We start from the raw sequence: 21,805 nt of genomic DNA, 5'->3' as shown, positions 1-21,805 counted from the left end.
TTACTTTACTATAAAAAGATCCTCTACTATAAAAATATAAATTTCACCTAATTTTATAATGACTTGGAATAATCGAGGTATCTGACAACTTTTTTAGTTGTTATTGTAGACATACTTATACAAAGAAACCTACCGGCTTTTTGCCAAGAGTTCGGAGCCGTTTTTTAATTATTAACAATGCAGTGCAAAAACGCTTGCACTGCAAATCTTAAAAGATTATAACTTAATTCTTGTTCTCTATTTCTTAAGTTTTTACTTATTTACATTGAATATTAATTTGTTTTGTTGTATAATCCACGTTTACAATAATTATGTGATATATTTGATTTAAAATGGATTCAGGATCTTTTTATACTTTGGCAACTATGTCAACTTAGATCTCTGGCGTAGATAATGACGTGCAACGGTAAGTAAATTAGATGGACTGTAGGTTATATTTGGTTCTTGGGACATCAAAGTATATTTTTTAGACATTCCCTGGATATAGTCACTGATGTGACATACCTCTGATTTGTTTTTTCATGAGTTTTGTAAGAGAGACTAAAAACTTTTTTTATAGTCACCTCCTGTTTTCATATATTTTTTGACATGTTTTGTAGTAAATTCAACTATCTATTTACTACAAAACATGTCAAAATTTACATGTGAAAGCAGATGATCCTAAAAATGGTTTTTCGTCTCCTACAAAATTCATGAAAAAGCAGATAGGAGAATTATTGTACATTACAATTCTCTGATGTTTGGGAAAAAGGGCTTAAGTCAGAATTGCACATTGATAATGTTTTGATGATTTCTACAGTACTGTAGTAGATTCTACTGTACATACAGTTTACATCTACAACAGTTTTTTTCTGGTCCAGAAATCATCAAAACATTATCAATGTGCAATTCTGACTTAAGTCCTTTTTGCCAAACATAAAAAAACAATCTGGTCATAACTGACCAATGAGCAATTTTAATTTAACCTAAGTTACTACTGTTTCTTAAAATGAAGAGCTTACCCCATAGCGTCTCTTATCTAATCTAACAAGATCGTGCACTATTCTAACATATACAGGCACAGCACACAAGCACTATGCTCCGTTTTTCACTATCACCTATCACTCAAACTAGTTCAAAAGGCTTTGTCCTCTTCAATCTTCTAGTTTGCCCAGTAGTATCGAGGAGCTGGATTTCCTCGATATTCTTGAACTTATGAAGTTGTTGTTCGTGACTTCCTGCTATCTTCTTGATATTTGTTGATAAAGTAATAACTTATTATGCATGGACAATGTGGAATTTCTTCCAACTAGCCAATACACTTTTTATATCTCTCTTTTGCCTTTCATAGCCACAAGGCTATACATTTCCTTCTTGGTTTTTTTTTGTAGACCACTTTCAGCTGATTCTAAAAAAAATTAAAATGAACGGTAATTTTTCTATTCTTTACAATTAAAAATCAAAAGAAATAGGTACTATTTACAGGTAATAATATGCATGCATAAATGATTCGTTTCATAAAGAATAAAGAAAATTGAAAACGGATTTTATAATACTTACAAAATTGTTTAAACAAGAGATCCAGCCAGAGCCCAGAGCAAAAACTAGCAGACAGTACAGCAAAAAAGCCACTAATTTCCATTTCCCACACCCCCTTATCGATGCATTTTTTTCCAATCAAAATTTTTACTAAATTTTTAGGTTATCGGTTATCTTATGAAAATGAAATATTTATATGAAATGTGATGACTAGGGAGCGGATTTATATGCGATCAATTTTGATGAAATATGCGCATATATATGCAGTAAAAAATTACGAAATATGCGCAAGATATGCACAAAAATTTAAAAAATGCGAAAATTGAGAAACCACAAATTTTCTGTTTTATTCTATTCTAGGGGGTTCTTTTAAAGAGAGGGCGGCAATCTTATTTATTATCTTTCAAATAAAATCATTATTTTTTATATATGCAATTTATTCCCATTTTTTACTAAAACTTATACCAATAGTTACCTATTTAAAATAAAACAACAATATCACTATTATATCTTCGATTATAATTCACTACAATGTGTTTCTCCAATTTTTTTACGAGGAAACATTTCCTTTGATCAGATAAAATATTTTTATAACTAGAAAAACTCCTTTCAACATCAACAGAAGTAATTGGGGCGTATTAAAAAAAAAATAACTTGTTAAAGTCGAAAATTCTGCACCAAAATCAATTTCAAAATTTCCATTAAAAATTTCGCATATTATGTCCTCCAAAGTTTTAAAGCCGTTTAAAGACGGGATCTGATCTAAAGCATGACTACTTCAATTTCCGTTAGAAAATCGTAAAACTATGGTTAAAGGTGTAAATTCTCTTAACAATAGGGGATTTAAAAGAATCACCAGAATTATAGCTATTCAATTGGGATACAAATTGTACTAAATATAATAAAAGTAAGTAAAATTCGGATTTCCCGGTAAACCATCCTTCATCATTTTAACATCCTACAATCATTTTATAACGGCGTACTATAGCACTATAAGTACTTTGTGTAAAGATCGGGTATTATCAAAGAAAAAATGAAAAGGCAGTGAATGAGCCGTCTCTCTTCAGGTAGTTCTCGAATTAATAGATAGGATAGCCTGTGCAGGGAAATATTTTGTGTCGAATTAAAAAATTTTTTTGGACTTAAATGTTTTTAAATAGGCACAACATATGCATGTTTCTTTAAAAATATGCAAAATTTAGTAAAGTTCTCAAATATGCGAAATATGCATGCAATATGCATTTAGCATAAAATCCGCTCTCTAGTGATGACCAATGACCACGCGACGCTACATAGATACTCGCGCGGCAAATTTGAAAATGAACGCAAATTGAACAGTAAATGGCCTCTCTTAAAATCTTGTAATGGAAAATTTTACCCCTCCAGGAAGACATTGTACTATGTTCATAGAATATCTTGTGGTAATTTTCCACCCATAATTTAATCAGATAGATGTTCACGGAATAGAACGGTAGTACCTACATTCCTGGAATGTTTTGTGTTGTTAGGATTAAACTTTTATTTTATTTATTCTTGAATATTTCCTATTGTTAAACATTGTAACCAATAATTTACAAATAAGATTTTCATTACATTACATAAAATCAAAAACATGTTTTGGATATTAAACTATATAGTTTTTAATTGTAATAATTGTATATACAATTTTGAATTAAGATTTAATCTTTTCGATTTAAACTACAGTAAAACCTGTGTTACCGGCCCCCTGCAAACACCGGCCACCTGTACTAACGGCCAGTTTAAAAATTCTCCAAACCAATTACAGTAAAACCTGTCAGTAACGGCCACTAAAAATGAAAAAGCTGTTGGCCGATATAGAAAGGTGACCGGTATTGCCAGTTTTTGTAGTCTAGATATATTTTGGGAATTTTTAAACTGGCCGTTAGTACAGGTGGCCGATTTTATCAGGTGGCCAGTAACACAAGTTTTACTGTATATCTAGACTACAAAAACTGGCAATAACGGCCCCTTTCTATATCGGCCAATAGTTCTTTCATTTTAGTGGCCATTACTGACAGGTTTGACTGTATTTCATTAACGTAAAGTTAACGCGTAAGTTAATATTTTATTGAATTATTTTGCTATTTGATCCCGTAATTGGTATAATGTGTCCAATATAATATATAAGCGTTCATAAAACGTCCGTATTTCGTCCAGTATGGACGTCCAAAGGACGTTCAACGTCGGACGTCCATATTTATTCCGTCCGAAGGACGTCCAACGTCGGACGTCCAAAGGACGTCCATATTTATTCCTTCCGAAGGACGTCCAACATGGGACGTCCAAAGGACGTCCGTTTATAGTCCATGGACGTAAGGACCAAAAATGGACCTATTTTGGACGTCCAAAGGACGTCGTGTGCTATTAGGGATGCTACTATCTCGTTAAGAAATTTTCATCATGATTTAAAAAAATTTAACCAACTCCCAGGACTAAAAATATAAAAGAGGGGTAAACAATTCATATTTATTTACTATTTTTGCGCTGTGAACTGTGCAGCTTTTTGGGTCAATATTCGGCACGAAAGGTTGTTACATTGAACTATTATGGACATATTTAACATTATTTTGTATATTATTATTTATTTAACCCAGAACTCATCACGATGAGGTAGCTGCATGGCGAGTTCCACCCGCCCACTATGTAATCTTCTGCATCGAAATTGATTTAGGGATTTGGGATACTATGAAAACGCAATTATTATACCAGCCTTCCTATATTTTAAAATTTTTCTGACAGCAACATATCTAATACATTAACGTGAATCTGTTAACATACAAATTTGAATAACTTCCGGGTGTGCAAATTAAGCATTTCTTAAATAAGCAAATTCTTAAATAACTTTATTGATAATTATTGATGAGACATTACTCGGAAAATCTCTCGAGGCCTGTATTAATTTCCATAGATGCCTGGCTGAATTTTTATCTCAAACCTCATACGAGAATATACTTGTCTTGTAATACAAACTCAGCTAAACTCTTTAAGCTTTCACAAGGGTCAGTTGTAGTTACATAAACTCTAAGAATGCGGTTCGCTGTCGTGAACCAACGTGTTTGTGCCATCTTCTCTGGACTTCTCTCTGCCAAACTTTGAGAACATATTCCATCTCAAATCCATATTTTCTCCAATTATTATTATAATAATTGGAGAAAACTATATAATTATATAGTTTGAATAAATACTGTTGATCTGGACTTAGATCATTTTCGTTTACAAGAGGCAGGATAGCTTCTATGGGTTTAAATTTAATAACATGCATTTTTTCGCAATTGGGAAGAGGGAATCCAATCAGCTCAGAATATGAATAGGGACCTTTTGTGTGGGCATCTAGTTTTTGCAGCAAATATCGCAAGGCAAGTTCAGTAGCGTGCAACGGGCATACATTCCGCTGTAATGGTTTATGCACTCGCCTTTCTATAATTCCAATGATTCCACCTTCCAGCCGTATTGACATTTGTACCATCACATCCCATAACACTTAAACTGCTTAGATCTATATTATGGCTTTGTAAATAATAATAATAGATATTCCTTATTCCTTCGACAATATCTATGACACGAGACTGGCTAAGAGCTAAGTACCCAAAATTTAAATTACCGGGTCCTTCGATTAAAGCTATATGGTCTTCAGTTTTCATCATAATTCGTCTCGCGTTTCCGAAATCCATGGTTTGATATTTTCTTTCATCACAGTATAGCCCTTTAATTGACTTGTTTAAATTTTTATTCTCGCGCTGGAGTTGCCGCCTGTTTTCCTTAACTCCTCTCCGAATTTTATTTTTGTCGATGACCAGCGTTGTATTATCTTTGAAAATTTAGTTTACACCTTCTAAAACGACATTTAAAAACTTCAGTATTTTTTCCTGTCGACTGTATTATCTTTCTTTCGCTTAACAATAGAATATGACAACAGAAGCTGTTTTAATAGCCCCTAGCAATTTTTTTAACAAAATAAAAATTCTTTAGGGGCCGGGGGCCCGGTTAATTACTTTTTAAACCGGCCCAAATTTGATATAGGATTATATAAATAGTAGTTCCAACTTTTAGTCACTAGCCTTGTACAAGAATTTGAAAAAAAAATTTGACAAAAAAAAAAAATTTAAGGGCCAGGGGGCCCGGTTAATTATTTTTTAAACCGGCCCAAATTTGGTATAGGATTATATAAATACTAGTCACAACTTTTGGCAACTAGCCGTATAGAAAAAGTAGAAAACAATTTTTTCAGCCCGGCCTAGTGTATATATACATTTTGTATACTGTATACTATTTACTATACACATCGGCGTACGTTTCACTTTATGTTTTGATTTAATTTTTTTGAAAATTAATCGTGCCACATGCGCAAAAACAAAATGGAACTATATCTGGGAGTCGAAATATGTAGTTATGGAGATGTTAAAGAGAGCGTCCGAAAGCAAGCAAATAAAGCCAATTATGTGTCAGGATGTCATCTGGAGAAATAAAGATATGAGGCTAGAAGGGAAAGTACACAGATATAAATCATGTCTAAGACCGATCATAACGTACGCGATAGAAACAAGATGTGACACAGCAGAAACCAAGAGGATACTGAGAACATCAGAAATGAGAACGTTAAGATCAATAACTGGGAAAACACTGAGAGGCAGAATACCGAACGACAGAATAAGAGATATCTGTAACATACAAGACATAGTACGGTGGGTAAGACAGAGAAGGCGAGAGTGGAATCAGCATGTGAAGAGAATGAACAGCGGGAGAATAGTCCGTATAGCCAGAGATTCGAAGCCAACAGACAAGAGACCAATAGGAAGGCCCTTTAAAAGGTGGCGAGATAGCTGGCAGTCAACATCACAGCTACGAATACCAGCTAGAAATCGGTTAAGAACAGGCCAAGAGGCCTAATATAAGAAGAAGAAGAAGAAGAAGAATGTTTTACTAATACACGATAATGCAAGATCTCACGTTCACAAACTGTTACCGGATATTTACAATAGGTAAATCTTCGGACTTTGAATTGGCCATCCCATAGTCCAGATCTTAACCTGATCGTACAGTTGTGTGACATAATTGGCAGAAGACTACGACAGCGTTTGCCATCTCCTAGAACCTTATAAAAGGTAAAAACAGTAGCTCTCAGGATTTGGAATGATATTGATCAAGACCAAATGATATACCTCATTTTAAAAGCGTTGATTGATAAATATAGGGGTATCAGTATTTATCAATCAACGATAAAAGTACATATTTTTTTTATTATCGAACATAAGCGAATTAATTACAAAAACAAAATGTTAATAAAGCCTAAGGCTACAATTGAGTTTTAATTTCAATATTTTATATACCTATGCTTGAATGTTCCACAGGGTGTTCGGAACTTTAAGGAAAAAACACAGTATGATTGTTACACCCGGTATAAAAAGTTCGTTCCACCTTGACTTTACAGTATAAGTAACATAGGCAATGCAGTCCTTATGAGAGTTTTTAGCGCGGATATGCCTATTTTATCAAAAAGGGTTTGGAACCGATCATTAGAGAGAAATTTATTTGATATACTATAGTTATGCCGCATTTGAATCCTAAAATTGTAGATTGCCTTTCTAGAACAGTTTTAATTTAATCTCTCTAATGTTCGAATACAAATCCTTTTTGATTAAATCGGCATCTCCGCGCTAAAAACTCTCATAAAGACTGCATTGCCTATGTTCCTTACTGTAAAGTCAAGGTGGGGAGGACTATAACAACAATATCATTACATCGATTTTTTTTAAATAATTAGGCTATAACATAATAAAAAAATCACTCAAATCGGACAACAGGTTTAGGAAATTCGAGACATCTAACATGTCACATTTTTAAAGGTGTTCCGTTAATTTTCCCACTGTGTGTATTTTAAGAAATATTATTTACTTAATATTTGAGGGACCACATGGTCGGTGGTTGACAATGTTACTGGTAATAACTTTATCTCAAAGACAATACTTTTATACCTTTTATACAGGGTGAGGCAAATAAAGGGCCTATTAGAAATATCTCGAGAACTAAAGGCAACAGAATCATGAAAATTGGAATAAAGGGGTTTTCAAGGATGATCTATTAAATGAAATTATTTTCATCTCTTTGCAACTTCCGGTTATTTATAACTTCGTTTTTTTAATGGGACACCCTGTATATTTTTACATTTTTGGATTCTCTTCGATGTCTTCTTTCTTAGAATATGATGTTTTGTAATATTAAAAGATAATTACGTTTTTTTTATTAATTTCGTAGCAAAATTAACACCCTGTAGAATTGTAGTAGTTTGACATCTAAAACTCTACTTAAGTTCAAATGAATTGTAATATACTCTACTATTGTTAAGAATCATTAGTATAGCTAAATTTTTAATTTTAATATACAGGGTTGGTCGAAACTTGGAATGAGTATTTTCTGAGTTTTCTTAAATGGAACACCCTGTATTTTATTATTGTAATGAAATGATATTTTGTGGTACTTTTTTATTTCTTAAGCATTCCCTATACCTAACTGCTTTAATTTGTGCTTAATTGTTAATCGCACCAAGAATCTTAACTACGTAGGTATTTTGATAGCTAAACCATTATTGGTAATTTTAAGGACCAGTCTGGATTAATATCTATTTATTTCTGAAAAATTATTTGGGATTGAGTATTTTCACGGCCAACCTAATAAAATTGTACGTATTTTTTGTTTCAATTAATGTTTAGCTTGAATCACCAATAGCTCACAAATTAAAACAGCTAGGTATAGGGAATGCTTAAGAAATAAAAAAGTACTATAAAATATCATTTCACTACAATACAAAAATACAGGATGTTCCATTTAAGATAACTCAGAAAATACTCATTCCGAGTTTCGACCAACCCTGTATACTAAAATTAAAAATTAGCTATACTAATGATTCTTAACAATAGTAGAGTATATTAAAAATAATTTGAACGTAAGTAGAGTTTTATATGTCAAACTACTACAATAGGGAACTTGCATAAATTTTTAAATTCGAAAAAAATGTTATAAATCACAACACAACATAATTTAAAACATGTATCAAAGATAAAAAAAGTTTTGTTTGTCTTTCGTTTGGCCCCTAAAGACGATTAAAAATTCAAACTAAAACAGGTGGTCCAAAACGCATAGTGACGTCATATAGTTGTGCATGTACATTCTGCACCAACAAAGTAAACAAAATTGTATATAATTTTAAATTAGACATTATAAACGTCAGTAGAAAATACAGTTATGTAACGTCACAAGCGTTTTTGATCGTTTGAACTATTTTACATTGGCTAAGGGTTCTTCTAAACCAAGGCCAGAAAACAGAAAAAAATATATAGATTTTAAATTATCTTCTAAGTTATTATGAGGTTTTACCGCGTGAAAGTTTGGAAATATTATTTTTAAAGGAAACTGAATAATATTACGTAATAAAAAAATGTGAAAGTTCCCTCATAGGTTTGGCATTCGTTTTGACACTGACACTAAGTTTTATAAATATATTTGATAATTTATAATAAATAATAAATATTTTATTGGGGTTTGAATGCTTGTACTTGTACAGAATCGCACTAAACAATACTTATAAAGTTTTTCTTTATTTTCCATATTAATCTTTCTGTTTTTTCCTTCAAAAACTGTAAACTCCAATCCCAACAAACTGGTATATTTTTAATATTATTACAATGACATACGATAAAAAAATGTCATTACAATATAAATATTTTCCAATATTTCGCGACGATGCTGTGGCCAAATACCCAAGTAGGTGGAGGCCAATAAACTAAAGAAGAAGAAGAAGAATATACTTACATATGGACAAGCTAAGTCTTGACGTCACAAAATTGGGAGGAGCTTATATTTGGCTCCAAACAATTTTGTTTATAATGTTAAACACTCATAAGGAATTTTTAATTTATTGTTTACGTGGTTTGTGTGACAAAATAAGACTTTTCATTTAGGTATTTAGTTAAAGAAACGTGCCAATTAAGAGATTTTTATTCGTTTTGGCCCAGGTGAGTTAATTTAATGCAATGATTAGAACGTAAACAGTGTTGAGGTTATGTTTATTTTCAATCACTAAGGAATAAAAACCACCTGAGCAAAAACGAATAAAAATCTCTTAATTAACACGTTTCTTTAACGAAATACGTAAATGAAGTCTTATTTTGCCACACAAAGCACATAAATGAAAAATTCCTTATGACCATTTAACTTTACAATCAAAATTGTTTGGAGCCAATATAAGCTCCTCCCAATTTTGTGACATTTGTGACGTCAGACTTAGGCTGTCCATAACCCTCCCACATCACTGATATAACCATATAAAAAACTAATGTAAAACTATGTGACGTCACGGGCCGTCTGAACTACTTTAAAATAAAGAAGATTAAGATTAAGAAGATTAAGATTTAAATTTGTATTTCTAAGCTTTTATGAGTTTTTGAAGCGGGAAATTTTGGAAATCTCATTTTTATACAAAACTGAACATTATTATGTAATAAAAAAAAATTTGCAAGTTCCCCATTCTACAGGGTGTGAATATTGCTACGAAATTAATAAAAAAACGTAATTATCTTTTAAAATACCCTGTATAATATTTCAAAACCTCATATTTTAAGAAAGAAGACATCGAAGAGAATCCAAAAATGTAAAAATATACAGGGTGTCCCATTTAAAAAAACGAAGTTATAAGCAACTTCCGGTATAACCGGAAGTTGCAAAGAGATGAAAATATTTTCATTTAAGAGATCATCCTTCAAAACCCCCCTATTCCAATTTTCATGATTCTGTTGCCTGTAGTTCTCGAGATATTTCTAATAGGCCAGTTATCTGCCTCACCCTATATACTCACATACTTTTATATATACATTGATTTATTACAATTAAATTTGAAACATCTGAATAGTTCTGCTTCCCTTCCCTTAACAAATATTTTTCTATCAAACAAACACTAAACATATCAAAATAGCATGTACCAAAATATTATATCGCTTTGTCTAGGTACACGCTAGCGTGTACGCAAATAAAAAAGTTAGGTACACGCGAGTTAAATGTCATCAAGCCAGTGACGTCATTATTTAGCGTGCGCAGTGACTGTATATTAGATACACGCTATCCTCGTCCAATTTACTTACCGTTGCACGTCATCCGCGCCATAGCCTGTGACACGATACCAACACGAAATATCTAGGCGGTAGGTGTGTTCCCCTTTAGAATCATTTTAGGTTTGTTCCAACACGACCGAGAACCGTCACGAAACGGTAACGCTCCTGCGCAGTAAAGAAAATCCGTTCCAACAAAAATATGATCGTCATCGGATCGTCCTTCCCACTGTTCCAACAAGAATTGTGATCTTTCGGTGACGGTTTCGTGATGATCATTTCAGTAATCGGGCAAATGCATAATGTGCTGGTTGGACTGACTTGAGCACTAGGATTTAATTCTTTAAATTTTTTGAGCCTTTGATCGACTAAAAGCACACAAGCTGTCACCAACAAAAATGACAAATATATGATTACCGTCATGGGACGATAACTGGGCGATACAATTACGAACATGCGCACAACAAACGGTACAAGTAGTTTCGTGACGGTTTCTGGGCCGTCCAAAAGTTCATGTTGGAACAAACCTTTTGATTCTAAAAAAGAACACACCCACCGCCTAAATATTTCGTGTTGGTATCGTGTCACAGGCTATGGCGCGGATGACGTGCAACGGTAAGTAAATTGGACGAGGTATATTTTGATATGTACGCCCGATTTCATAATAAAGTTAAAGGAGACTTTAAAGTAAAGGAGGCTTTAAATAATTGATTATGTATTGATTAAAGCCTCCTTTAATTTAAAGTCTCCTTTAACTTTATTATAAAATCAGGCGTAAGTGTTTTATAGAAAAAATATTTGTTATTAAGGAAAGGGGAAGGGAATCAGAACTATTCAGATGTTTCAAACTTGATGTGTATATATTTGTAAAACTATATTATATTTGTAAAAGTATTTTACAATTTGTAAAAGTATATATTCAGGCTAGCAAAATAAATATGTATTTAGTTGACATGACATGTACAAAATATTGTTAAAATAATTTTTATACGTAATACAATTGTGAAAGCTTTAGGTCTTCCTTTTATTTTAATTTTGGGCGGTAATAATAATACTATTTCACTTTTAAAAAATATATATTAATTTATAGAATCTTATCTTTTTCATACTGTTGTCCATACTCTCCATAGTTAATTTAAAAACAAACACTAAACAAATAAAAAATAAGAAATATCCTTACTAATCAATATTAAAGTGAAAACACAACGCGATTAGACAAATTCGTACCTCACTCTTGACACTCACGGTACTTATCCATAGATATAACAGAATAGATTAGGCCAGTTCGAAAAATAGCGTAACGCGGAACAGTTCTGGTCGGTGGTCTATCTATCTCTCTCTACCGGCACTTAGCTTTCTCTCTCTAGCATATGATGGCCGCCGCCTGTGTGTCACTGTCGTTCCGTTATTCCCACCTCTTGGTAGATACGCTCACACTCGCACGACAGACAAAGATAGCTAGACTACCGTACTTGATATCGGCGTTACACCCCGATGCATTGAGTGGCATATGACTAGCCTGATCTATTTTCTTTACATACCTCTGTACTTATCACAGCATACACGCGGCTCAAGTTAGCGTGTACGCAAAAAACCAGCAGTAAAGACCAAGCAATTCATAATAAAAAGACATAACATTTGATAAATGACATATAAATTTGAATTTTTTGCAATGTTATCTACCTCAATCTTCTTTTTACAACTGACAGTTATGTAAAATTTGTTTCGTGCGCGACTAGGTCAACAAATAGCTATGTTTACGGCGGAAACAGCGCCATGTAGTGCTCGAGTTTCCGGGCTTGGCTACACTCTCCCTGGACGCACACTGGTCTTCGCCTAGAATATAAAATAAACTTAGAATATAAATAAATAAAATATAAAATATTTATTTTATATTATTTAAGGCTGTATGACACTATATGCATTTCCTTGTATCATTTCTAATATCGTTTCTTGTATACATTTTCTTGTATCATTTCTTGTACGTACATTTGTGCCCTGTATGACACTATGCAAGTTCTTGTATCGAAAATTGTATGAAATTCGGCACGTGATTGGTCGATATTTTGTTTGTCACCCCGTGTCACGTTATGGTAGTACTGCATCTACATCTACAGCTGATTTTAAGGATTTTATAAAATTTATAAACTTTTAATTAACATTTTAATGTTAGAATTTTACGTTGACTGTTTGAGGTTGATTATTTGTGTTTTTATTTTATTTTGATATTTGTGCTAAAATATTTGCATTAGAATTATCTTCAGTTTGATCCAAATTAAGAACTATTGTATTTTGTAAAAAAATATGCACCATGAAACCTAAATTTATAGTTTGAACTTTACTAGGAGCTAAATATATGGTTATTAGTAGAACAGTAGTCCATACCAAACGGTATATTAAGTATCAATATAAGATTTATAAATAATACCTACAAAAACACAAATAAATTCATCAATACATGATCCCATTTTCATTTCAGTCGCCATTATGAGTAACTAATTATGACATTTTAGATGTTTTACCAGCAGGTTTTACGTTTTTGCTCTTTGCGCAGAAATTGGCGCAGTTCTTGTACAAGAATCTGTGTCTGACTCAAATTCTTGTATCGTTTCTGATATTGTTTCTTGTATCTGTGTATGACACTATGCATTTTTTGACATATCAGAAATGATATTAGAAATGATACAAGAAAATGTATAGTGTCATACAGCCTTAAGGTTTTCGCTAGCCGCAAATGGCCGCAAGTGCATATGACTAGCCCAGTCTCTCCTTAACATGTCTCTGGACGGGTGTCTCTGTTCTGTTGTTGACAGTTGACAGTTTATCTGTGGTGATCTGTGATGAATTAAGAAAAAACCTAAAAACCAGTAGTTTTTTTGTTTTAAAAAACCAGTATTTTTTTAGACCAGTTTCATTTTAAGTGTAAATATATTTCTGGAATACAAATCAAATGGAAGTTAAACAAGAAGTTATGGAAAAGACGTGTAAAATAGAAATAGTTAATAAGGAGGTGCATGATGCTCATCTAGATACCTTTAAAACTGAGATTAAGGAAGAACCCCACACAGAAAGTGCACAGAATCCATTCGATAATTTAAACTATAATATAATATATCCTTTAAATACAGAAATAAAATATGATGAGGACAAACTGTGCCACCTTGAAGTAAAACAAACACAAGAAAGTAAGTATTTATCCTCTAAATAAATGCATATCAAACTATAACAAGTATATAATATACCAGGTTCACAATATAGTGCATATGCTCTAGACTAGTCTAGACCATTGGTTTCCAACCTTTTATGTCTGGCGACCCACTTTCTGATGTTTTTTAATATTCGCGACCCATTCCTCACATTTGATGATATGCTATTCTGTACTCTGTACGCCACTCAGCTACTGTAAGAGCCAAGCCACGACCCACCTGAAATCTGTCCTCGACCCACTAGTGGGTCACGACTCACTGGTTGGGAAACGCTGCTCTAGACATGCATAATTGTGGTGTAGTAATATACGGGGTTTAAGAAATTTTGCTGTTTTTTTGCATCCATTCCTTGCCAGCCATTTGCTTGATGTCATCAGTCCATATTGTTTGAGGTCTGCCTCTACTAATTCGCTTTGCCCAGCAGTTGTTTTTCATTCTTCCTATCTGTCCTGCCCAGTTTCATTTTAACAGGACAACCTTTTGGATCACATCTCTTCTTTTGATCATCTTCTTATCTGAAGCTATTTTCTTGTGGCATTTTTACAATTTTAACTATTTATAATGGGAAATAAACCACAATATTATTAAAAAATGATTTTTATTAACGTTTCGACGCCCAAATCGGGTGCCGTTGTCAAAATACAAAATACTATTAACATAAACAAAAATGTTGTTGCTTAGTAAAAAAATTCTTCTAATAATTTATTTAATTTGACTAAATTAAATTGAATTAAATTAAATTGAACAGAACAACATAGAACGGGATCCTACAACATTCACAAGAAATAATACGAATCAATACCATACATAAAAGGACTATCCGAGAAACTTAAAACAATAGGAAATAAATTCAACATTTCAACAACATTCAAAACAACCAACACATTGAGATCTATTCTATCTAAAACTAAACCTAACAATGAACAAGAAAGGACAAAGAATTGTATTTATAAAATACCTTGTGAATGCGAACAGTTTTATATAGGTGAAACATAAAGACCATTAAACGTTAGAATAAGTGAACATCAATCTTATATTAAAAATAGAGAATTTGATAGATCTCAAATATGTCAACACGCATGGGATAATGAACATAGAGTTCAGTGGAGAGATTCAAGTGTAGTCCTGAAAGAAACGGATAGTAAAAAGAGAAAAATCAAAGAAGCGGCTCTAATTATGCTAAACGAAACCAATTGTGTCGCAAATTCCTCGGTGGAATGCAGTAGGATGTGGATACCCATACTGAAAGAGGAAGTCAATAGAAAGAAAATACCACAATTAGTAAGTCAATAGTCGAGTTAGTACATATTTTATATTTTAGTATTACTTATATATCCATGTATTATTTATTTATTTATTTATTTATTTATTTATTTAACCTCCTTTAATACACAAAATAATTGTTATTACTTTAAAAGAGTGCTTACTACTGCTAAAAACTCATTCCTATATTAAGTACTAAACCTAAACAGAATAGAACAAGTAAAAAAAAACACTACAAATACATCTAGACAAATAATTACATCTAAATACAAATAAATACATCTAAATACAAATAAATACATCTAAATAAAATTTTACGACAACTTTTGTATACTAGAAATTTGTTTCAGAAGCAACTTTTATTTGTTTCACAGAAGAATTTAAAAAGTCTATATCACAGTTAATTATCATATGGTTACATTCTTCTAACATCTTATTTATGGGTGAAGAATCAGTCTTATTAGTTGAGAACAGTTGTTTGTTATTAATTCTTAAATGTGTTTTTGGAACATGAAATTTAATACTATTTATAAAAAAGCAATCTTTATATTTAATGTGATTTACAACATAGTATATAAAAAGGGCTGAATGAAAATGTCTTCTATTGACATTATTGACATTATTTATAATTTAAACAAAACTATAGTAAAGTCAGAATTTGGTATTAATTTTGAGAGTAAATTAAATGTAAGACCAAATACTTACGATGTCAGGATAGTATCACGAGGTTTTTCCTGGTTTTCCCTCGTGATTTACTATGAGATCTCTAACGCGAGAATTGTAATGTCACCGTTGCATGTGGTTGTCTTTTTAAAGACAGATCACATGCTATGATTTTTTTGTGACGGATATTCTTGAGTTGGGGTTGATTTCATGTAATTGAATGAACTATCTTTCAGTAAAGTCGTCCCAGGAACGCAACTCCCAAATATTGGCAATATCATTTTAAAGTCTTCTACTTTAAAATGTATCATGTATCTGAATTGCCGATATAAATGAGTCAAATTAAATAAATTATTAGAAGAATTTTTTTACTAAGCAACAACATTTTTGTTTATGTTAATAGTATTTTGTATTTTGACAACGGCACCCGATTTGGGCGTCGAAACGTTAATAAAAATCATTTTTTAATAATATTGTGGCTTATTTCCCATTATAAATAGTTAAAAAAAGTCTTCTTATCTCTTCATTAGACTTGCGACCACTGAGCTTAATGTTGAGTATTCTCCATTCCATAGCTCTCTGAGTTGAAGTTTGTGGACTACTCTGTTGCTAAAAGCCCATGTTTCAGTTCCATATGTCAGAACTGGCAATACGTATTCATTGAAGGATTTTGGCTTTAAAGTGTTTTTCTGAAGCTATTTTCTTGTAGCATTTTTATAATCAATTACTTTTAATGCGAAATAAGCCACAATTTTACCAAAAAAATGATTTTATTAACGTTTCGAAGCCCAAATCGGGTTTCGTTGTCAAAATACAAAATACTACTAAAATTAACAAAAATGTTGCTAAGTAAAAACATTCTTCTAATAATTTATTTAATCTGACTCATTTATATTGGCAATTCAGACGTATATGATACGTTTTAAAGTAGAAGACTTTAAAATGATATCGCCAATATTTATTATATTGTGTATTACCAAAATACACAAGGTTTAAGAACTAAGTTAGGTGATCTTTTGCATAATATACCAGCATGTCAACATGACATATATGTCTTGACAGAAACTTGGTTACATAACGGTATTAACGATTTTGAACTGAGCTTTACTGATTTTAACATATATCGTTGTGACCGCTCTGCTAACACCAGTGTCTTCAAGAGAGGAGGAGGAGTCCTAATAGCTGTACACAAGTCAATACCAAGTACTCGTCTCCAAGTACCAGATAGCAGTGAACAGGTCTTCATTAAGGTTGGATCCAGTGTTTTTAGTTTTATATTAGGAGCAGTCTATTTACCTCCCAACTTTCCGGCACAGTCACATACCACTTTCTCTGAGACACTGGACTCACTCGCTCTATTGATGTCTAAGTTAAGTCTACACATCGTTGGGGATTTTAATATGCCTCGTGCTCTGTGGCAAAATGGTCCCTTTAGTTCTGTTGCTACTGCAGGTGGAGCATCATTACAGGAAGTGTCTTGCATCCAGATTATGTCAAATGTTTGCAGTTTCCACAACCTTACCAATGTAATCATCATGTTACAATACACAACAGTCTCTTAGATCTTTTCTTGACAAATGACCACCTAGCAGAAACGGAGTTAGCAGACTTTTTTCTGGTTCCTCCAGTCGTTCATCCACCACTCTTAATTACCATTAAATGTAATCTGACTTATGATGAACTTGGACTCGAGTTTGATGGTTACTACAGAGATTTCAGGTCTGCAAACTATCAGAATATTTCCCTATTCCTAGACCAGTTTAATTGGGACATTTTGTTTATTAACGCGAATCTCGAGACTATGTTAATTATATTTTATGAAATTATTTTTATAGCTATAGATAAGTTTGTACCATTGAAGAAGTTTTCAGCCAGAAAATTCCCAATATGGTTCTCTCAGGATCTAAAAAATCTTATCATCTTAAAAAAAAATTACACAAAAAATATAAGTCAACTGGTTCTGTGAATGACTATTGGGAGTTTTCTAGGGTTAGACAATTGTGTAAGGATCTGACTCGGGAATGCTACTCACAATATGTCCAGTCTACTGAAACAGCTATATCTTCAAATATCAAGAAATTCTGGTCTTTTGTTAATAATAAAAGAAAAAATAGTGCTTTTCCTAATGGAATTAAATATCTCGACCAATATTGTAGCTCAGGCAAAGATATTGCAAATTTGTTTGCTGATTATTTTTCCACAGTTTATTCTCAGAGTAATCTCAATCATGAACAACTATCTTCATCCAACACTCATATCACTAATCATAAAATTTTAATATCAGAAATATACACCAAGCTGTCTTCTCTTGATATCAATAAGGGCCCAGGCACTGACGGTATACCTCCTTTGTTCCTAAAGAAATGCAGTTTTAACCTTTCCAGGCCATTGTACAGTGGTACCTCAACATACGAGGGTAATTCGTTCCGTAACCTTGCTTGTCTGTCAAATTGCTCGTATGTCAAAGCAATTTTCCCCATTGAAATTAATTGAAATGTCATTAATCCGTTCTAGTCCCAAAAAAATCACTTTAGTTGTTTTTGTTAAGTGTTTTTAAATAAGAAAAATGTTTTTACAAGAAAAAACATTTATTTATAACATAACAAAAAAAATACATACATATTGTGTAAAAACATAATAAAAAGTGAGGTGCTTACAGAAGCACTTAATTATCGTCAGTGGTCTTCGCTTTTTTTCCTCACACTTTACTCATTTTCATCTACAGCTCGTTTAAAAAAACTGTCCGAAGGGGTTTGTTTCTTCCTCCCTTTCATAAATCGCTCGTGCCTTCTCACATATATTATGATGCTTTGTGTTAAGGTTCCTCCTTTATGCTGCTTCTCTGTCACCCACACCATCATTAGTTTCTCCATCTTTTCATGGAAAGAGGTCCGAAATGGAGGTCCTTGGAAATTATTGTAACGCCCTTAGCTGGCATTATACCCTTTATCACCTCCTTCAAGTTAGAAGTAGGTAGTGAAAGAGAGGCATGAATTTTAATAAAAAGCGGTTGCTCGTATCTCAAATTTTGCTCTCATCTCAAAGCAAAACATCGCTCGCTCGGCGGCTCATATCTCAAAAAACTCGTATATTAGGGAGCTTGTATATCGAGGTACCACTGTATTACATATTTAATTGTTCCCTTCAAATTGGTGTTTTTCCAGATTACTGGAAAGAAAGTTTTCTTAAGCCTATATTTAAAGACAGGGATAAATCTCTTGTTAGTAATTATCATCCTATTAGCGTCCTTGGTGTGATACCCAAAGTGTTTGAGAGTCTGGTTTGTGACTTCTTAACTCCTGTACTCGAGCCTAAACTTATAGATCAACAATAGGGAACTTGCATAAATTTTTAAATTCGAAAAAAATGTTATAAATCACAACAGAACATAATTTAAAACATGTATCAAAGATAAAAAAGTTTTGTTTGTCTTTCGTTTGGCCCCTAAAGACGATTAAAAATTCAAATTAAAACAGGTGGTCCAAAACGCATCGTGACGTCACTTGGTTTTACATTTACATTTTTCCAATAAAGTAAACAGAATTTTAAATTAGACGTTATAAACTTCAGTAGAAAATACATTTATGTGACGTTACAAGTGTTTTTGATCGTTTGACCTATTCATAGAAAATTTGTACTTTTACAAAATGGTTTTATTTTCAATAGTAAACCTTCGTTCCTTTCCTTCAAAAACAGTATAAAACTACAATTTTAACAAACTGGTATATATTATTACAATGACATACGATAAATGTCATTAGAATATAAATATTTTTGACTTATTCCCAATTTTATAGAGGCCAATAAACTAAAGAATGAGAAGAAGAATATACCTAAATATAAGGTTGTGTCTAGGTATACGCTAACGTGTACGCAAATAATAAAGTTAGAGTGTCAGTGATTTCTTATTTTTTATTTGTTTAGTGTTTGTTTTTAAATTAACTACGGAGTGCGGACAATTATGTAGTTCTTTTAATGAGTTTAAGAACATTTTAAAACAGTACGCAAAAGATAAGAGACTATAAATTAATATATATATATTTTTTTTAGTTATATATGAAATAGTATTACCGTAAAAGATTAAAATAAAAGGAAGACCTAAAGCTTTCACAAGAATAATTAACTTGTTTTGAAGCTATTATCCTTGTGGCATTTTTTTAATCAACTATTCTAAATGGGAAATAAGCCACAATTTAACTAAAAAATTGATTTTATTAAGGTTTCGACTTCTAAATCGGATGTCGTTGTCAAAATACAAAATATTATTAAATTAAACAAAAATGTTGTTGCGTAGTAAAAATTTTTTTCTAATAATTTATTTAATCTGACTAATTTTTGTATTTTGACAATGACATCCGATTTGGACGTCTAAACGTTAATAAAATAATTTTTTTAGTTAAATTGTGGCTTATTTTGCATTTAGAATAGTTGATTATAATAATTCACTTACGTATAAAAATTATTTTAACAATATTTTGTACCTACATGTCATGTCAACTAAATACATATAATTATTTTGCTAACCTAAATATATACTTTTATATATACACATTGATTTATTACAATTAAGTTTGAAACATCTGAATAGTTCTGCTTCCCTTCCCTTAACAAATATGTTTCCATCAAACAAACACTAAACATATCAAAATAGCATGTACCAAAATATATAGTCACTGCGTAAGCTAAATAATGACGTCACTGGCTTGATGAAGTTTAATTCGCGTCTACCTAACTTTTTTATTTGCGTACACGTTAGCGTGTACCTAGACACAGCGAAATATAACCATAATAAAAACTAATGCAAAACTATGTGACGTCACGTGCCGTTTGAACTATTTTATACCGCTGAAGACTTTAAATATGTATTTCTAAGTTATTACGAGTTTTTGAAGCGTGAAATTGTGGAAATCTCATTTTTAAACAAAACTGAACATTATTATCTAATAAAAAAAAATGTGCAAGTTCCCTATTTGGGTTTAGACCCCATAGATCTACTGAGCTTAACCTATTAACTTATGTAGGTTTTTTGTTTGACTCCCTTGAGAGGGGGTATCAAGTTGATACAATTTACACTGATTTCTCCAAGGCATTCGACAGGGTGTCTCATGGTATGTTGGTCCATAAGCTTAGAATAATTGGTGTTGATGAACCAATGATTTCTTGGTTTAGCAGCTATTTGTCTAATTGTAGACAGATAGTAAAAATTGGTAATTTTCTTTCCAAATCAATTCTTGTTCCTTCAGGGGTTCCTCAAGGATCACATCTTGGGCCTCTTCTGTTTAACATTTTTACAAACAATATTCATGAATGTTTTTCTTCTTCCCTTTTTTTGCTGTTTGCCGATGACTTAAAATTGAGCTGTCTGATTAAATCTCCCAATGACTGTGATAAACTTCAATATGAGTTAATAAATTTGTTGGACTGGTGTACAAGAAATGGGATGAGTCTGAATCCATCTAAATGCAAATCCATTACGTTTTCTCGATCTAGATCCCCAATCAATTTTGAATACAAGATTGGACAGCATTGCCTAGATACTGTTCCTTTCATTAAGGATCTTGGTGTTACATTGGATGCAACTCTACAACTTTCTGATCACTTAAATAACGTAGTCAACAAGGCATTTCAGATGCTTGGCTTTATCAGAAGAAGCACACAGGATTTTACTGGGATTACTGCCTTAAAAACGCTTTATTGCTCTCTAGTCCGTCCCCATCTTGAGTATGCAATGCATCCTGTGTATGGTCACCTTTTTATGGTGTGCATATTGAGACCTTGTGGCGTGTTGAGCATAAATTCCTTAAACAGATTGCTTTCAAATTAAACATCTTTGACAACTACAATGATGCAGATTTACTTGCTACATTAAATATGAAACCATAGAAATGATGCGTCATAAGAAGAGAGGTCTTATTACTTTTTACAATATTCTGCATGGTAGAGCTGCTGCTTCTTCTTTGCTCAATAAAATTAATATACATGTTCCATCTAGACCTACCAGATCTATAAATAGTTTCCATTACCCTATACATCGCA

General features: G+C 32.3%; 1 protein-coding gene across 1 annotated transcript in view; it reads left to right on the top strand.

Annotated features, from left to right (window-relative positions):
- Window positions 1–12,949: 12,949 nt before the first annotated feature.
- Window positions 12,950–21,805, top strand: part of LOC126883746 (zinc finger protein 271-like) — a 159,213-nt gene continuing 150,357 nt past the window's right edge. The window contains exon 1 of the mRNA XM_050649410.1: window positions 12,950–13,822. Within this exon, the coding sequence (XP_050505367.1) occupies window positions 13,588–13,822 (235 nt within the window). The 5' untranslated portion in view covers window positions 12,950–13,587. The remainder of the gene's footprint in view (window positions 13,823–21,805) is intronic.

Source organism: Diabrotica virgifera, chromosome 4 (assembly GCF_917563875.1).
Source record: "Diabrotica virgifera virgifera chromosome 4, PGI_DIABVI_V3a".
NCBI classification, from domain to species: Eukaryota; Metazoa; Arthropoda; class Insecta; order Coleoptera; family Chrysomelidae; genus Diabrotica; species Diabrotica virgifera.
This window is presented reverse-complemented; position numbering and strand designations above follow the sequence as displayed.